Source organism: Grus americana, chromosome 3, assembly GCF_028858705.1.
Source record: "Grus americana isolate bGruAme1 chromosome 3, bGruAme1.mat, whole genome shotgun sequence".
NCBI classification, from domain to species: Eukaryota; Metazoa; Chordata; class Aves; order Gruiformes; family Gruidae; genus Grus; species Grus americana.
This window is the reverse complement of record NC_072854.1, coordinates 51,383,189-51,403,419: the sequence shown is the minus strand read 5'-3', so window position 1 is coordinate 51,403,419 and position 20,231 is coordinate 51,383,189. Positions and strand designations below refer to the sequence as shown.

The window sequence follows — 20,231 nt, the reverse complement described above, 5'->3', positions numbered from 1 at the left end:
TTTCCGTAGCTATTTTCTTATGCCTTTTATATAATATATAGTTTTGTGTAATTAGTAAATATCAGTAAAATCAGGCTAAAAGCAATGTCATGCCAGCTTTAGTCGATTCTCTTCCAGTTCTGTCATTGTGAGAAATATTTTTGTTTGAATTTACTAGGAATGCATTGTCATCAGTTCTCTACTGCAACACACTGAACGTTGCCCAACAGTTGCTACATAATTCATGTGTTTGGTTAGGTTTTTACTGGCTTGGTCTTGATTTTATTGTATTTTAAATATATTTCTGTATTCTGTATCTAATACTCTGTTCCTTAGCTTCACATATAATGTTAATTAGCAGTGTATCTGTAATATCCTTGATACTGTCTACTCTAGTGTCCAATTTGGTTTTGTTTTTCTTGTAATAAAACTTTTAGGTATGCTTGATTGCATGTAAGTAATTGTCATACATGATCAAAGAATGAAATTAGAATTTTACTTTTGTCTCAGGTTTTTTGTCTTTGTTTTCTGGACCTGATCTTAGTTAAATTTTGTGGGTTTAACTTTGGGGAACAATTGGACTAAATACAGTCTGTTTAGAAAGAACTATGTATTACATAAAACAATATATTAAGCATATTTCATTATTTTAGAGGTTATTTTTCAGTGACACTTTCCCCTTTATTTAATTTGTTCCTTCATAGTAATGAAATATTCTACTTTTCATTTATTTGCTTGTAGAACAAGTAGTTGTTCATCACGTATATAACATCGTGTTTTAAGAAGATACAGGAGTCAGGAAAATACTGTTGCTGAAAACCAGAAATAGCTTTTGCTTTCTGCATGTTAAAAGGATAGTAAAAAGCCCATGTTAGAGTTTCATGGGGAATAATATTTGGTTTTCTGAACTGTGAACATTTATAATCTAAGCCCTACTTGTTAAAAAAGTTTCCTATATAATCTGCTACCATAGTTACAAGCAACTATCGTACCAGATGAATGCAAATGGGGAAAATGGTGCTGTAGAAGCCAAAGGTCACTTTCTGTTCTGTTACCACAATATAAATCTGTACTAAATTTACTGTAGCCTGTGGAAGTTGGTCTGTGTTTCCAGCACCATAATTTAAAAGCAGAATCTGTTCTCATGTGTTCATCAGATCCTATATACTCTAGCAAAGAAGTAAAAAAGTAACTTGAATAAGCTACAGGTGAAACCAAGTAACTGCGAAAATGTAAAATGTTTGCAATCATGGAAACATTAATAAAATTACTGAACTTTTAGAAAGTCTCCAGCACAGCAGAAAATGTCTTTATACTCAAAATACTAAAGAAAAAAGGTTAAAGTAAGTAGCAAGGTACAGTGCTCCTTTCATTGATGGGCAAAGACTTCTGCACTACAATTTTAAGTAAAGGAAATTACTGTGGCAAACTGAAGGAAAAGGTAAGCTGGCTTGCAGCTTCAAAGGAGACATTAATCAGATTTTCTTTTTTCATTCTGGGGACATCAAAATAGAAAAGAATGTTTTAGTAAAAAAAGTAAGTAGTAACTCTTTTTCGTCATAGGTTTTTAAGAAAGCATGTGCCAGTCTCTACCACGATTCATTCTGGGGCATCTTGTACCATAATATCAAGGAAATAGCATAAGTAAGGCTTGGGTTTTATTGAGTTGCAGCTTGTATAGTTAGCAGTGCTATCAAACAAGAACATGTTATCTTACCTCTCTTTACCACTTGCCTTAATTAAAGAAATAGTATGTTTGATAAATGGCATCAGATGGCTTATAGTATTTTAGATGGTTTGGATTTTGTTGGCAAAAGAGTTCTTTAGAGTGATCATTCAACCCCCCATAAGCAAGACTAAACCACTGCCCTGCTCCAAAAAAGGATGGGATTATTTATTGCAAAAAAATAAATCAGAGAACCCAAGAAATCTCTATTGCTTAGTTACCTTTCCTCACTTGTTGAGATTGTAAGTCAGCAGGAATGTCAGAAATGGCCATGTGGCAACTGCATTTACCAGCCTGAACAAGATTGAGGTATAGAGAAACTGTAATTCAGAGCTTGGGCAGTGCACTGTCACCTCATTCTATTTCCAGACTAACATATGGTTATGGAAGCTGGAAATGTGTGAAAGGTATAAGCAGATACCAAAATGCCTTTGAAAGCAAATGTCACAGGAAAATATTAGGTATATCAGAGGGAATGAATTTATAACGAATGCTGGGATCCGTCAGAGTTTCAACAACTCCGTTCGACTTTTTGGAGGGGAAAAACGAGAGGGAGGTATCTGGGGTGTATTATGTAGGATTTAGGATGGAAATATGTGCATATGTGTTCCATATTGCCTATGCAGCGAGTCCCACACGTTCTGAGTGCATCAGATGTCCTTACTGTGTGCGCAGATTGTTGGCACGCTGGCCGGGCTGCGGGGCCTCTGGAAATCTTGGACCGATGCCTAAAGCTCTTCTGGTCTCTTGTTCTGGGAGGGTTGGGGGAAGGAGGGAAAAATAAGACCTATCTGGAAAATCTGGTAAACCAGACATTATAAAAGGGGCCAACCAAAAGATTGAAAAGTCTTCAGGAAAAATGTACAGGGGAGGTTCCCACCTGTGGTCTGTGGAGCCATGAGAGTATGGGGACTGCTTTTAAACATCTGTGAGAGAGAATTAAGAAGAGCAAATCTATAGTCAGTCAGCTTCCGTTTGCTGCATAGGGATCCACGTTCCTGTTTGTGAGAGGTGGTGATTTGGGGGGAAGGGGTTGTGAAAAAACTAGAAAAGTAGAGAAGTTTGGAAAAGATTCATTTATGCGCTCTGAAAAGAAAAACTCGGGCTACACCGGGAAGGGAGCCTTGTTCATGCCCTGGGCAATGTTATACGACATGGGAAATAATTGGATTCAGATGATATTTTGTGGTAAACTTATTCTGGCATGTGGTAAACTTTCTTCATTTTGATTATCACAGTTGTTCTCATGCTTTTTCTGAGAGGCAAAATATTTTAATACCAAAGATTAATTGTTGCTCTCTTATCTAGCTATTGCAGGTGCTGGATGATTTACTGCTGTTTTTTCCTCTTGTTTGACAGTGGTGTCTAATATTATTCAAGTTTCTTCTTAAAAAAAAAAAAAAAAGGCATTCACTACACTCCACAATCTTATCACTGCAATCACCTAAGAAATATTAAGTTTTTATAAAGGATTATTAGGTCACTTAAATAGAACATTTTAAAGCTACATTAGTAAGTATTTCAGGAAGCTTGAGATGCTGACAGCAACTCTGGGAATATCGTCCACAGGTTTGTTACACACTTCAACACATTAACTGTTTTGAGATCTAGCATACTAGTTCCTGCCTTCTTCTAACTGCTCTGTTGTTCTTGCTTCTCAAATATGTTGATGTCTGGAACTGAGCTGGTAAAGCAGGCAACCATTGTCAACTCTGAAGAGTCCAAGAGGTGTGTTTGAGTGTGCACTGGTTTACTAGTCAGGAGGATGAGAACAGTGCACTGGGTCAGACCTGTCTCTGCTGTTGTAAAACCAATGGAGATACTCTAATGTGGGGCAGGCAGTAAAGTTCCATCTCTTAGGACAGTCAGGTGGTCTCAGGAGACTTTGATTTAAATACCGATTCAGTCCCAAGTGTTGTATGTAGCTTACAGCATGTGATTTAATCCATCCCATGTGTTGTTTCATTACGTATAAAGTGGGGGTGCTACCTAATGGTATTGTCCTGAAGATAAAATCAGTTAATGACAATAGGGAGCTGCAGTACAAGTGTGTTATGAATTATTTTTGTTAATTCAGTGAATGGATTAATTTGTCCAAGAACCTGGGATGTCACTTAGCATCTGCAGTTGGCTTGAGAAATATACACATAATGGACATTAAAAAGAAGTGGGGAAAAAAAACCCCAAACCACTGGATCTTCAATCACAACTAAAATCTGCTGATTGTCCCGATTTAGATCGCTGTGCAAATTAACCTGTAAACTTCCACCTGTGGTCACCCAATACTTTTGCATACATTCATGATTCTCTCTTGCAAAACTTATGAAGAGAAGAACCAGGTGCTTTTGCCTTTTTATTCAATATTTGGGCAGATTTGCTATTGCGTGATCATTACTATGACTTAACTGTGCATGGATCATTTTAGAGCAGGAAAAATAACATAAAAATACTCAGAAGACAGAATATCCTCTATAGTAATAGATTTGTGATTAAAAACCACTTCTGAGCAAGAGGTGCCATCAAAAGCCCATCTATGCTTAGTCCCGTGTACATCAAAAATCGTCAGTGATTTGTGGGCCAAAAACCCCTCCCTGCTGGTAATAGTCTCAGTTTGTTTCTTTTTCCTCTTAATTATTTTTCCCCTCAGAGTATCAGCTTCATGTTGTTCCCAATTGTTAATAACCATAGCGCCTCTTATATGAGCAAGCTTTTTCTTCCCTTGTATCTCACTGACTTTGCCCTTTACCAGGCAAACCTATCTAACCTTCCCGAGCAACCTACACCGTGAGCTCAGTTAAAAAAAGATTTAGGGAAGTAAGGCAGGAGTTCTTGCAATGTCTGTCATAGAATGGATCCTAATGTGGAAATGGAACATGAATGATGACGTGAGAAAGCATGACTCAGCATTTGGGGAAGGCTAGGAGGTGCATTTTTCTCACTTTCTCTTCATACTCAATTCCATTCTGTACATGTCCATTGGGCTACATTGTGATTCTTTGGGATATACTGCAAATACATTGTTCCTTTCATATATGAGCAGATGGATGGTTTGGTGCAGAGCTGAACTTGCATCTCAAAGATGTTTGATTTGGTTTTATTTTTAAGGCTTTCTTTACAAAGCAATGGACTAAAGGCTGATTTCATTTTCTTAAATGAAACATGAGGTTGCTGTGTAAAGATCCAAAAGGTTGTCTGTTGTAAAACCTGATTCCATAAACATTTTACCCTAGTAACTAGTGCAGTAACGAAGACTTTTAATGTGCTCTGTTTACTACCGTATCTGAAAAGTTCCCTCACCAAAGTTGATTTTGGCTGAAAACCAAGTACCTACTATCATAACAAGATGCGTACTTCTGGTGCAGAGGAATTTTTTTTTTTTTTTTTTTTTTTTTTTTAGCTAATCCATCAGTTTGATCTTCAGGCACAATTATTTCAGCAATATCAACTGAAACTTTCAACACTACAGCGCTGATTGAGTAGAATGACTTGTTCTCAGGACAGGTGGGGTTGCTTCACAAGTAGACTTCTTGGCAGTAGCTGTGATTGACAGCAGAAATACATTTCACAGCAGTTTATTTCATTGCTTATCCAATGGAGTTGCTTATAATTATGTCAGAGTTATTGTCAGTGCCTTATTAGAAATAGCCGTAAGGCTGAACCCCTTCGTAACAGGAATGTTAAGATATTGTAAAGCACTCTGTTTAGAAGGACAAATAAGCTCCTCTGACTGTGCTAAGAGGCAAGATTTCTTCATGTGCATTCCTCTCTGTTGACTGAAAGAAGGTAGACATCAAAAGCTTTAATAACTCCCAGAAAAGACTGTCATGGCTTGTGGGTTGGAACAGGCCAGGAAAATACTCTTCACACATGTTCCTTGTTATAACTCCATCTACCAGATAGCAGGCCTTTTGCTCACCTTACGTTAGCTCTGAAAGTGTTGATGTGTTGGACCTAGTAAAAAGTTGTAATAGTTAATGACACAAGCCAAGTGAGAGCACACAACAGATTATAAACTCACTGTCCCTCTTTGTTTAGCGTGGAGTTAACCTCCAAAGAGCTGCGCTGTGTACAGAAAAGCTGGTTTGTTAAAATATTCTGCATTTAATTAGAAGGAAAAAAAAGTGTATTTCCCTTTCAATGAATAAGTGCTGCTCTCATTTGCTACAGTTCAGAAGAGCACAGAAAATGGCAACAATTTCTAGTATGGTGTGCTATTAGTACAATATAAGTTATATGGTATTGGACACTTACCTGCAGCAATGGAATAAGATAGGGAAAAAATGGAGAGGGGGTGGAAATTAATGCTAAAGCACCATAGTTAGGAATCAGGACTTCCTGGCTTTCCAGTCCTATGATCAGGTGATCCGAGCAATCATTTTTTTCATATGAAAATTTTGCAAATGCAAAGCTGTGGATGTTCCCTGAAAAGCTTTGTAATTACTGTTTTACCAAACAATGGCATATCTTGCCAGTTCTTAATTCTTTCATTGTTACAGGAGGAAATGGTAACAATTTCTGTATTAGACCTGCCTAATACTTTGCAGCATAAGAGAGACTTGTGACCTTTGCAGTGAAAAGCTTTCACACTTCCTTTACTTGCTGCAGTTGTTTGATATTTGGTAGGGGGAAGTAGCCCTGAGGCTACAAAGCTGCCTTTTGTGTCACTCATTACATTCCTTGTGCTTTTGATGAGTTGTCACTGAAAGAACATTTTTCTTTTTTACTTTTGTTTCCATGAAAAGCTTTGGCAGCCTGCCAGAGTACCTCTTGGACCCTCTGAGGTATAAGCACTGCTGTTGCTGGAACAAAAGTAGCAGTACATACTTTACTACATCTTGGAGATACTGGAGTTGGCATAAAAGTAATAACCCTCTGCCATCTCTGACAAGTCTGAAAACTTAGGATTAAGGGAGAAAATGAGGCTGTAACACACTTTCCTTGCCAGAACCCCGCACTTATGCCAGTGACCTAATTCCCTGCCCTGAGGCTGGAGCCCACCCCAGTTTCTGGAAGAACTGAAAGGAGAGAAGAGGAGAAAGAAGATGCAACCATCACTCTATTCTGCATTCATGCAACCATCGCTCTGTGCTGTCTCTCAGGGATGTTAGCCTGCTCTACTGCTAGCTAATGTAGTTCATCTGCAGTTGATACAGTAGTAGTCTTGGAGACACAACTGAAGAGTTAAAGAATTGCTGATGAAAAAAATGTGGTATATAGGATTTGGGAGCGTGGACAGGAGCATTTGGGAAGACAGGCACTGAAAATCCTTACAAAAGCAGTATAATGCTGGTAAAATTTTAATTCTTGAGCTACTGATGTTGGTAAAAGTTGAATTCTTATGCTCTATGGTGCAATTTTTGGTAAGATTGCATTTTCCCTGCCTTGAGGATTCCTGTCGTCTTCAGTAAATAGTCTGCACAAGGAAAATACAAGGTTGCATATAGAACTATAAACCTGGAATTTCTAAACTTTTGGATGTGAAGTTCTGTAAATTAATGATCTAAGTTCTTTAACAGGGTTTCGTTGTTTGCAACTGTATTTTTGTTGCACGAGAGGACTGCTTAGGGCCTCTGGTCCTACTGCCACTCCCCATATTAAATCTATTGTACCTGTGATGTCAATCTTACCACAGTAATTTAAGTGTAATGTTGCAATCTAGATAACGTGTCTAATGCACAGCAGAAGTCTGAAATCATATGATCCACGCTGATATACTGAGGAATAGAAATTTAAGTGGGAAAATAAATATTTTGACAGTGTAAAATAACTCCGTTTAGAGAGAATGAAGTAGTCCTGGCCCACTAAAGCTCTGTAGAAAATTACAGTTGATTTCAGTGAACTCAGAATTTCAGTCAAGATGCTTCAAAATTTTTAAGGTTGTAGTAATTGAAATGCATTAAATTCTTAGTACAAACATGAAAAGAGGACAGCTTAATTTAAAAGGCTAGGATGGAGGCATACGGGTTAAAAAAAAAAGTGTGAGGATAATAGATTTCATCACTAATTTGAATTAATATGGTTTTGCCTTTAAAAGTTTTTAATTATCTTGACTCTGTATCATGGCACAGGAGCTTATGCACTCTTGAAATAAAACACTGCTCTTAGATATGCGTTTGGCTGGCCGTGAGCATCCTTCAGACTACTGAGGGGTATTCTTTCTGCCTACAGAAAAGTCATTTTTGTGGCTTTACAGTATAAACTTCTGTTCTTCAGTCAAGTTCTGATGAAATGTTGTTTGTTAGAGACCAGTAACCATTGCCTAATTTACCAGTGAGTGATAGCAAATTTCTGACCCTTACCCCACTGACACCACTTTTTGCTTCCCCATGAAAAGCCCGTCATGTGTAAATATTTGACCCCCTTCTCAGTTCTTCATAGAAAGTGTCACATTTAAAAGGCTAGTAACTACTCTTGCCTTGACTTTCTATTTTGCGGACTAAAGTTTAAATGGAACATATAACAATCAGGACCTTCACGTACAAAAGGGAAGACCTTTTCCCTACTCTGTGTGTGTGATAGCAACAGGTATGTTTTGTTAACGTTCTTGGACCAAAGAAAGGAGAGATTCCTCTTTAAAGATATATTATTCTTCTAAATCAAATTTCTAGGTATTTAAAACCAGTGTGAAAATTAATAAACTCTTTTTCTATAGTATCTCTATGTTCTAGATCACTGTCTATAACGATGCCAGGTAAGTTTAGAAACCGCTGCTATGCTCAGCATGAGATGCAAGATTTTTTTATACAGAGGTTATACTTTTTTCATTAGACCAATTGACATTTATTTGAAAAAAATAGGCACGTGTTTGCCTGTGCAGCCCCTATTCAGGTTTCCAGTCTGTTGGTGTATTTGTTGTCCTCACCTTGATTTGAAAGTTTTGGTGAATGTTATATAAATGTTGTAGCTCTTACAGCTGACCTGGCTTAGCTTGTTAGGGCTAAGGCAGTGCTAACTAGCTTTTGGTTACCCTGGTGGTTGCATGAGCCCTTGATGGACATAGAGAAGCTGTATTCTGGTGTCCCTCTGCTGTTTGCTTCCTTTACCAGCATTTGGACGTGTCCTAAAGTGTAGACTTTGTGTTCAAGACAAATGAACAAAAAAGCAGGTTGGTTGAAGTACTGATGCTACTAAACCAAACCTCACTAGTGATGAATTCCTCAGATGGATTGAAGCTAAACAGATGTTTTGCAATTCTTGACTTACTTTCTTTTAACAGAATTTTATTAAAGAATTATATGAGGCTAAGAGCTTGGTTATGTTTTTTTTTTTTTTTTCTTGGATGTAGTTAAGAAACATAAAGTATTTCTTCTTGGACTCTATCCTGTCTTCAGTGAAACATTTTAGTTAATATGCATGGGAAAAGATGTTTCATTTTGAGAATCAAGGCTATTGCTCAATAAATTGTCTTATTGTCTTAAATGGTTGTAATATTCTTAAAGAATGTTTCCAAAATATTGGAACAAGTACAGAAATGAGATTATCGTGCCATAGAAAGGAAAGAATACATGAGCATTTGTCTGTTTAATCAGCCCTATCATCAAAACAGCTATGTCAGCATCCTTTATACTTGTTCCTTGGCCACAGCGCTAAAGTAGAGCAGGGCATGCAGGATTTTCTCAGCTTTAGTAGCTGACCTATAAAGCTATTAGAGTCACAGGTTTTAAAACGGGGACATGGACAGCCATACAAATATTCTAATAATCTCTGCTCCTAGACATATATATGGAAAGTCTGTTTACCAACCACAAGTGAGTATCTTTAAAAGGCTTTTTTTCCCTTTTTATAAAATAATGTAGTACTTGAGAAATACTGTTACAGTGGAAGGATATTTCACTGGTGAATAGGTTTGAATGGGACCTGAGCAAGCTGTTTGGTGAGTTTAGGGAAAGGAGTATGCTACAAAGGCCTTCACTCCCAACCCTCTTTCCAGAGCCCGGGGGCAAAATTGGCTTGCACTCAGGTTCAGCATAAACTTGGAGAAAGGGGGAATCTTGGATGTCTTGGAGGGCAAAGTTAAAAAACAAAAACAAAAACAAAAAACCAAACCCAAAAACAAACAACCCAAACCCCAAGAAATAGTAAAAACCTTTTACAATGGATCATTCCTGAAGCCTAATGACAGTAGAAGAGACTGTAGGAAACAGAACCATCCTTACAGGAATGGTTGTGTTACTCTGGTAAATTTATTAGGATCCTCCCGGGACATCAGATGGGAAAACATTTAGTATCCAGTGCAACCTTGTATGACCTTTGTGTCCCAGTTTTCGATTTAGCTTTGGCTCAGGAGCAATGAGACAACTCACCCTCTTGATTGTTAATGGAGGGGGCAGCAGAGAACCAATTATTGGATCATTTTTGCCACTTGGTTTTGGTGGTTGCTTTTAAAAAGAAATTTTATTTATAATGAAATTGTTATACAGCATTATAAGAAATTATAAGAAATTCCTCTCATGCTAGAGGGAGATGATGTGAACTAGACTGATTGTACTCGAAAAATACTGCTTATGTAGTTTAGCTTTGCCCCTGCAAATGCCCACTTCTGAGGGGTACTACTTCTTATTTGGAATAGATTTGGAAGAGATGGAATGATCGTTAATCTCTTTTAGAGATTTAGACCACAAACTGAAAACACATGAAATGGCACTGGATAGAGAAATCACTAATTATTGACACATTTTTCCATAGTTAGAGCTGAAGTTTGTATTTGGTTGATTAATGTGAACAATGTAGGAGATAAATACCTATTAGGACTGCTTGTATTGATGAAGCTTTTAAACTTGCCAGAATTTAACGAGGTGTTCCTGGTAGAAAAAATGCCACGTGATAAATAATTACTGTAAATTGTGAATGTTATTAAAAAAAAAAAAGGGCTAGCCAAACTTGGCAGAAAATCATTAACTTTGAGAATGGTTTCAGTATGTGCCAAGGATGTGCTCAAGATCAGGTTACATAAAAGTTAGATTCACAAAGGGAAGACCCTGACCTGCTTGAGCTGCATGGCTGTAAGACCTTTTCCAGCTGTTTAATCTTAACTTATGGAAACTAAAGCTTTGGGTTTTCTGTCCTAAGTATTTTGGGTTACTTTATATTAGTTCTTTGAAGCTGGAGAGTATCTGGCAAGAAATCTAAAGGGTTGAACCCCAGCACTATGAACTTCTAGAGAATATAATGACTGATTAAAGTATTCTCATGCTTGACTTGTCCAGTAATGCCATCCCATAGAAAATACACCACCCAGCTGGGGAGTTACCAGTGTTTATTCAGATGTAACTTCCAGTTGGTACAATGTCTGTCTTTCTGAATTCTCAAAGGGTTTCAAGCGTGCTCTCTGTCAGGAAGTGGGAATGACTTGCCACAGTGGTCCTGCTCTCGCACCGTTCAGCTCATGAAAGAGGAGCAGAGTTTGGGAGTTTGCTGTGTCACATCAGGGAGATTTGTCAGTTCAGCTTTGCTGTCAACAATAATTCTAGATTTTTCTTCTTTAAAAGAAAAAGGTCAGTCTAGATACAGCAGTAATGAATAGAAGAATGAGCAGTGGGCACAGCCTCTCCCTCTCTATGTGATGGACAGTGAGCACAGCAGAAAGCCATGAAAACCAAGAGGGCTGCAAGCCCTTTGGCCTCTAGATAAACCATCTCCACAAGGGTTTGCTATCTAGAATGAAAATGAGTGAATAGCTACTGCTAAATGAAGGTGCTGTTCTTCAAATAATAAGTAATTTCCATTCTGGAGTAGATAATTTATGCCTACTACTCAGGCAGCAATTGTGCTTAATATGCTACATTAGCTGCTTGAGCAGATAAAATCTCAAGAGCTAAAGATCTTGTTTTCATGCAGATAAGGCTAATAAGAAAATGAAGATAAAACTCTGAGAAAGTGAAGTCATGAACAGAGCAAGGTATATCCTGTCGAATGAATGAAATGTTATCAGACTTTCCTGTAAAGGAAGCAGGGAGAAAGGCTTTTAAATTGGGGCACCCTGAGCTCCGCACCTGTAACATAGTGGAAATGGAACTGACCTGTTTTGGCAAAGATGAGTGTGATGGCTCTTTTTTCATTCCCTACATAGAGAGCAGTGCTTCTTGCTTTCTTCAGGAGACCATGTGTCTCACAGGTGGCATGAGCCACACACCACCATTGGCAGCAGGTGGGGTTTTGAGTCTCAGAGTAGTTGCATGCAGGTAACAAATGAGATTTCTTTTGATGTTCTCTTTAGTCTGAATGTAATAAACCAAACTCCGCTTTGGTAATTTTTTTTATCTCTTAGACCTATAAGATAGGGGTAAATTGTTTTCTATATTTACGCTATTAAATTTGATAAAATCCAAAAGGTTTCCCAGGGTCATCTAGCTTAACCTCAATTACTACGCATATCTCCACACTCTTGTATTCAGCACTCTATGTTCATTATTCATCTGATCTCCACATCTTTTTTCCAGAATTATATCCCAGACACGTATTTGTCAATGTAGCAAATCTGTTTCTTTTCTGCTAGTAATCTTCTCACTAACAAATTCACACTTTCATTTTAAGATGCATAATAAAGCATTTGGGTCACATAGAGCACAAAGATGGTTGATGACAGTAGCAACTAGAATGAATACATGTAATCTAGAAATTTCTTCTCCTGTACATGAAACTAATGTTCTTGTCCAAAATAGATTTATTTTTGAAAAGCATATTAATGACAGATTTTTGAAATAGAGGTTGTTATTTTCTTTCCTTAAAACATCAGTATATCATGCTGCTGTTTTCTGTATGTACATGAGATGTAGATGAGACCATTCCAGTGGGAGTCAGTTGTCAAGTAGGATTGATTTTTTTTTTTTTTTTTTTAAAGTTTGGTAATCACTCTTTTACTCTTGATTAAAATTAGGATCTTGTTTCTCCATTTTAACTAGCTTGCACTATTTGTCTAAACATATGATTCATTAGTCTTTTCCTTCTTAGTATTTATTTGGTTATCAATTATCTGTTTGGAATTGTTCTGAAATATGTGATAGAACTTTTATTTTAATGTATCTTTATGGAGGATTTCTGATTTGGTTTTGATGGTCAGTTGAGTGCCCTTTAAGCTACGTCATCAGCAAATATTGGGTAGGTTTCTTCCATAACCGTGAATACGTTACGTGCTGGACTGCCAGTGTATATCTTGAAACAGAATTTGGAGACTCTAATTTTGATTGAAAAAACCAGATATCCAGATTTTATCCTTTCTTAAGTATTATATTAATGTATTATTTTTAAAGTACTTTATGTAATTATACCGTGAGGCATTTTATCTTACTGTGGTTATACAGGTTGTTGAGAAATTGTGCAGAAATGAAAACCAGAGTGATGAAGTACAGTAAATTTGCATGAATTATGCTCCTTCTTTCTTAGATATTTGGGCAATTGGCTGCATATTTGCTGAACTATTGACTTCGGAACCTATATTTCACTGTCGTCAGGAGGACATCAAAACAAGTAATCCTTTTCATCATGATCAGCTAGATCGCATTTTCAGTGTAATGGGATTCCCTGCAGGTAATTTATTTTCATTAAAGTGTCAGACGTAATGCAACTGAGTTGATTTTTTCCCTAAAGGAAATGACTAGTTGTTTGTATAGGTATGAAGAAGCTGTCAGTTTGATGGATTTGGAAATGCTGACAATTATGGAACAATAGCACTGGCCAACAGAAAGTCAAACAACTGCTGTAGCTATTTCTTGTCATGTATTACTTAACCTACACTTTCAGAATTGTAAATGCTTCTTTTTTTTCCCCCACCAAAGATAAAGATTGGGAAGACATAAGGAAGATGCCAGAATATCCAACTCTTCAGAAAGATTTTAGGAGAACAACGTAAGTGATGATAATACAACATCATTTCCATGAATGTATCATGTAGGCAGGAGTTGGGTCCTATCCTCTGACTTTTTGAGGAGGAGATTTTGGTGTGTTTGGGTTCTAACACTGTGACAGCTCTCCTGTTTTGAATTAGTTGGTTTGCTTGAACAGTGGTCTCTTCCTCAGCTGCTTTCTAAAAGCATCAACTGAGTGGCCACCTCATTTCTCTAGAAGGCGTCGTCATAAGTGCCATTTAATCTATGGCAGGCACAGACAAATGAGCTTGCTTAAACCATTTGTATTAGCTGTTCAAGATAACTCTTCATTTTGTGTGAGAAAACAGGGAAGCACCTCCCTGGTCCTTTTGACCAGTAGATATGTGGAGACAGTAAAGTATTGGACAGAAATTTTGATGGAAGGTAACATGTTCAATAGGTTGTGATACAAAGCCTATTTGGGATCCGAGAATTTTCCACTTCTAGTGTTTCCTGGTGCTTTGGCTGAATTAGTCAAGTGGTGGTGATAGATCGGAGGGTGTAAGGAGCAACGCAGACTCTGTTGTAAGGCAGAGGACATGGATTCAGGAGTTTTGGATTCTGTTTCCAGCTCTGTGGTGGATTCATTACACTGGCTTTAGACAAGATATGGAGCTTATCTGTGCACGAAGTTTCTTTCATTTGAAAATGGCTGTAGCTAACCTCTGGATTTGTAGATTAAAGGCAAGGCACAGGTCATACGTATTTGGGGCATTTTTGAGCTTGGGAACTGTGTGGTTTGCTGCAGGTTGGAGTCGGGGAGGCAGAACGGTGAGCTAACTCTTCTGCAAAAATTGCAACTGGAAACAACTTCATAGCTTAGCTGTTGTGCTGTTACGAACTGCTGTACGCTTTCTGTGGCAGAGTTGCTTTAGGAAACTAGAGTATAAACTTCAAGTTGAGTTTCTCTGTCATATGCCCATGTCGACAGCTTATCCATACGCTGTAAAACTTGCATGTTCCATGCAAATACAGTACACAGTTGATACTACTACTGTTAGTGAAAAGCATACTTTGTGTGCAGCTGATAAATATCTGATGTTTTCTGATGGCAGTTCTTTTTACAGTTTGCTTACTACGAGCTGGTAAATGTTTTTGCGATCACTTGGTACAGTTCCATATTCTTAATACTGTATTATTTCAGAAATGTCTTTGTTTAACTGTATTTTTCAGATATGCCAATAGTAGCCTCATAAAATACATGGAGAAACACAAAGTCAAGCCTGACAGCAAAGTTTTTCTTTTGGTAGGTACAACTTGAAAATCACTGTGATGATAGGAATGAAATGTGTTTCTAATGGTAATATCTGTGTCTGTTTTTCTGTCTCACTCTAATGAACACTGACATTAAAGAAAGCTGTTTATCACTAACGGGCCATTTTTGAGATGTGTTTCCTTCATATACGTTCATGCTGAGGGTGTGCTTAAACTGCTGGTATTGAAGATCTGAAGGTCTTATCTTACGATCTGCAAGGCACTCATATACCCAGCCTTACCCTTAGGTCTGCTGTGCAAATAGGATAATGAGCATTATATATCCCTTGATTCTGTGCTGTTTCAGAGAGCTAAAGAGCTCCCAAGAGCTAAAAAGTTTTGTGAAGAAGGGAAAGAGGAGAGGAGAAATTTAATTATTTGCTGTAGTAATTTTCCTTTTTTTTTCTCTCTCCTTTTTCTTCCCTCTGATAATAGTCTACCTCTGTTCTGTGAGTGATTCCAAACAATGTCCCTAAACATGTATTTGCTGGTTACCTAGTTGAGTTATTTATTGTAGGTGAGTACAGGGTGCTCTGTCTAATACAGCATCATTTCTGGATGCCTCTGTGATGACTGAGTGCTGTCTAAATTTAGGAATGAAGTTCAAAGTGACTTTGCTAATGCTGTGAACAGGGAGCCTCTGTAATGAGGCTGTTAGAGCAGCTTGAGTTCTAGTGGCCTGTTTTCATCACTAGTTACAGATTCAGCATAGCAGCCTTCTCTCTAGGTCCTGGCAAAGATTTGCACTTTGACTTGTTAGTAGCTGTTGGATGATGACACAAATAGGTGTGGAAACAGAATAGGTCAGTCCCAACTAGGTGAAAGGGAAGCATTCACATAAGAAGCATGAGACTTCAAGAAAAAAGAATTAAAATTTCTGAAACTCAACTTACTGGGCACATATTGGAATAATCTGGAGGAAGAGTCTAACTGGAAATATGACAGTTGTAATAGACGTTGTTATTTAGCACCTGAATTTCCCCATTTTTCTACTAAAGGTGGAAGCCACCAGAAAGCCTGTTGGAAAGGCAAAGAAGCAAATGGGTTGCTGTCAGCTTATATGGCTGATTCATCAAGGCTATGAACACTAAGTTGAGAGTCGTCTTCGGTGGGTAGGCTACTTTTCCAGGGGGAAATATTAACAAGATCTCTAAAGAACACAAAACTAATCATAGGGTGGTAAAATATATATGTTTATACGCACACACACACACACATACGCAAAGGAACTTTTCATGGAGTAGTAGTAAGACAAGGTTATTACAGGGTGACTGAACAAATAGATAGGTGTCTACCTATGTATTCCCCTACATAACTGTGAGAATGAGAACTGAGATTTCCAAAAGTCTAAGGGCTCTTTCTGAACATCACGAAGAAGACTTAGTTTGCTTAGCTAGATAGGTTTTCTTAGTCAAATTTTTCTTCATTGTTCGTAATCAGGGATGAATAAGGGTGTTTTAGTGATCAACCACATAGATGGAGGCTGGTCTGAAATAGATCTGTCTGCTAGAGCTCTGCGTAAGAATGCCCAGGAACACGGGCAACCTTCTTGATACCTCATTGCTGCACTGAGGAGGTCCAGATACCTAAATTGCCACAGCCATGCTACAGTAAAGAGGCTCAGTACCTGCCTTGTCTTGTGAAAGATCCTAAAAAACAGCAGGTCTTGAAGGAAAGGCATGCATTGCTCTCCCAAATCAATAGATAAGAAATGTGTCTGCTAATGAGCTTGGAGGTATGTGTATTCTGAAGCAGACTCCCTAAAACTCCTTGTTTATATCCAAGGTAGTTATATTGGTTTTTTGAGGTAACCTCCATCTTGCAAGGTGACCTCTGGAGACATCTACTTTGTAATCTTCATTGATCAAGACTTTGTGCTAATGAGCACAGAAAGCATAGCACATAGAGAAAATATGGCATCAAGTAGACTGGTGCAGGACAGCAAGTGATTCTTTATCAAGAGGAGGATGTTGTGCCACTCTGCTGATTGACATTGAATGTTAATATCTACATCAAGGGCAAAAATGTTTTCCATCCAGGAAGAGGCATCTGTTCTTGCCATCCTGGAAAAGTTACAGGCATAGTATTTATAGCTATTGTGTCAGGCCAGTAGAGCCTGACAGCGAGCAATCTTGAGAGCTGCTGAGAAGTATGAGACTGTTGATGAAGTCCAGTCTCATGGGCTTTCTATATTATGTTAGTAGCTGCCACCGTGAAAGCAAATTGAGTCCAGACATTTTTTATTGACTTTCCCATGAGCAACAGAAGCTACAGAAAACCAGACTTTGTCAAAGAAAGTTGGTTCACAGTAGCATCACTGATAGGCGGGATATCTCACTTGGAGTGGTGATGTGTGTGGAATGGGCAAACTGATTATATCCTCTGAGCTGGAGGGGGATTTCTAAGGGAATGAACAGATCATTAAAAGGTCTAAGGTATCTTTAGATCTTCTGCTGTGGCCTTATCTTTGAATGATGAAGAATATATGTCATGTTTGGAGGCAGTTTGTGATGAGGGTGCTATATGGCAGAAAGCTGGAGGAGCTTTCTCTTGAGTAGTACTGCAGCAACCAGTTCTGAGGAAGGAGTCCAGGGGGAAGAAGCTGATGTCCTGTACTCATCTATCAGTGACCACATCTGCTACTGAATACCAGGACTGGCTTTATACAGAACATGAGTGTTTGTCCCTGCAGTCACTGTGGAGGAACTGGGGAGAAGAAATTTACATCACCTGTCACAAGCCACTAAAACTAACAAAAATTTGTGGCAAAAGCACAGAGAATTTTATAAGACCTCATCTATAAAGTAGGGTTAACCACAACTATTGACAAAGGAAATACAGGGAATCATCTTTCTTGATGAGGATGAGTGCTTTTACTGTACCATGAGGCTGTCTACTGTACCATATATATAGAATATAGAATTTCATATCAGATTTTTGATTTATTGGAACAAAAAGCCCCAAGCACCCATGCTAAAATCACATTATTTTGCTGAATATCCAGGGAATTTTTGTTGGAGGCCTGGAAGGTAAAGTTTGAAGTAAGATGCCCTTTGCAGAAGGAATTTTATTTTCACCGTTGTCTTGAATTAAGAGTATTGTGTGAGAGCAGGATACTGTATGATGTAATTTGAGCACTCAGATTTCCCACTGTGATTTTATCAGAATGTGATAGATAAATAAATAACTAGAAATGGTATGTTATCCCTCTAATTCCTGTTTTATACTACTAGTATATTGTAATCCTCTTTTATAGCTTACTGCAGTCAACAGCATTCTAGCTAATAAATTTATTATTGCTTTCCTCCTAGCAAGGAAGAAAGGTTGCTAGGAAGGGTCTGCTCCTCCTCTTTCTCATTTCAATACCAATTAGAGTGGGATTGGGAGCTCGTGACTGGCAGAGTGCTCTGACTGTGGAATGCCGCCAGTGCAAGAGATGAAGATTTATTGGTTTTGTCCCTAAAGTGATACGGAGACCCCTGGTCACGTTCAGTCTCTTCTGACACTTTTTTCCTGTTGTGTCAGCAGTACAGAACAGTGTAAAAGCTATACATGTGCCACAGCAAAACACCATTATTTAGAAATGATGCTTTATGAACCTGTAATAGCTAAATTTAGTGTTGCTTTAGCACAGTGGTTCAGCCTTAGCAATTAATATTGCCTGATACACTTAACTATTTCTTACATGAGAAGTGCTTTACCGCTGTAGTGCTTTGATGGATGTGCATTCTAGCTCTTGGGAACTTTACTGAACAAGCAAAGCTTAGGCTTGTCTGGACAAGCCACAAATAATTTAACAATCCACAATCCAAGACACATAAGTCAAAATTTGAAAAATGATAGTTTGATAAACTTTTTGCTATTTTTAACATTATGCTTTGCAGCTTCAGAAGCTTCTTACTATGGACCCTACAAAGAGAATTACCTCAGAGCAGGCTTTGCAGGACCCCTACTTTCAAGAGGATCCTCTGCCTACATCAGAGTATGTATTACCTCTTCTCTGCTCTTCAGGGGAGTCTTCTTTTTGCTAAATGCTAATCCTTGAAAGTGAGACAACAGCTGAAAAATTCAGGTATCTACATATATCCACAAGAAGTCGTGGCTCAGGCATGCTCAGTAGAAACTGTTAGTGTAGTACTGAAGTGTCTGTATCTACTGGTAACCCAGTACCGCACTAGTGTTGTAATTCTGAACGTACTACCGCAGCTAGTGTGACAATATTACTGCAGTGTTTAGAGAATTAATGTGTGCCCTGTTCTGCCTTACGCAGCCTCACGGAGCCCTGTGCTCCGTTGCCCAGGTTCATTGTGCCTCTCCCTAGGACTAGGACGGTTCTCTGACCTACAGCCCCTTCCCATGCCCTCAGGGTAACAGTATGAGGAGAGAAAAATGAAGAGATTAATGACTGCCTGAAATCCCACAGGTCCCTTGTTCAGAAGGCTTGACAGTACGGATTTTATATCTCTCTATATATTATTGTCATGAAAAATTCAAATTAATATATTCAGTTCCTACTGGCAGACTTTCCTCTTCCAGTTTCTCTTCCCAGTTTTCATAGCATTATGATCTCTAGGAGCTGGATACAGGGAGTCTTCCACCTTTGCTTTCACTGCTTCCTCAGCTAGCAGGCAACACTAAAAGGAGGGAACAGCCACTGGAGTGCAAAAGGAGTCTAGTTGAGAGCAGTTGGAGTTTTTTTCTTTCTTTTTCTGTTTGGATAAGCCAAACACTACATAACAGCTAGACTTGGAACTGTTTACACACTTTAAAAAAATCATGTCAGATTGATAGTATTCTGAATGCTGGCACAGAAACCTAAGAAATTGATACTGGTCAAGATCTACCAGTAACTTTCTATTTAGTGTTTGTCTGATACTATCCTATGTAGAGCTATAGCTCCCCATGGATTACAGGATAACGTTATGATAAAGTCTCTGCCGTAAATATTAAGGAAAGTTCCAAATCCCATTAGCCAGCTGAATTTAAAAGCTATCTTTTTTTTCTCTAAACAAGATTTGAGAAGCTAATTGAAAGCAACTCTGCAGTTGTGACTGGCAAATATATTTAAGCCCACTGTAAGCCAAGGCGGGCTCATAAGACATTAATATTCTTTGGATCAGGCCCTTTATTCAGTGAGCCATGCATGTTCCAACTAGGTGCTGTGGAGCCTCTGACACTGTGTTTGTTCATTTTGCCATCTGGATCAACGAGTGGTCGTTCTGGCATTCAAACATGTTCAACCATGCCATGATTTCTAAATGATGGCCTCATACCAACAGCAAAGAGATCTGACATTACGATCAGCACCCAGCTGCTGGTATCTGCTTCTGTCTCGGGTGCTCACGGTGCCACTTACGGAAACAGGACTTGTGACATACAAGAAAGTAAATTGTGGTGCATTCACTTGG

The 20,231-nt window shown here is 38.3% G+C and overlaps 1 protein-coding gene across 1 annotated transcript in view; it reads left to right on the top strand.

The window, feature by feature from the left end:
• CDK19 (cyclin dependent kinase 19) overlaps positions 1-20,231 on the top strand; it is a 130,890-nt gene that overhangs the window by 98,055 nt on the left and 12,604 nt on the right. The window contains exons 7-10 of the mRNA XM_054819815.1: positions 13,088-13,231; positions 13,480-13,549; positions 14,743-14,815; positions 18,708-18,805. Coding sequence (XP_054675790.1) covers positions 13,088-13,231; positions 13,480-13,549; positions 14,743-14,815; positions 18,708-18,805 — 385 coding nt within the window. The remainder of the gene's footprint in view (positions 1-13,087; positions 13,232-13,479; positions 13,550-14,742; positions 14,816-18,707; positions 18,806-20,231) is intronic.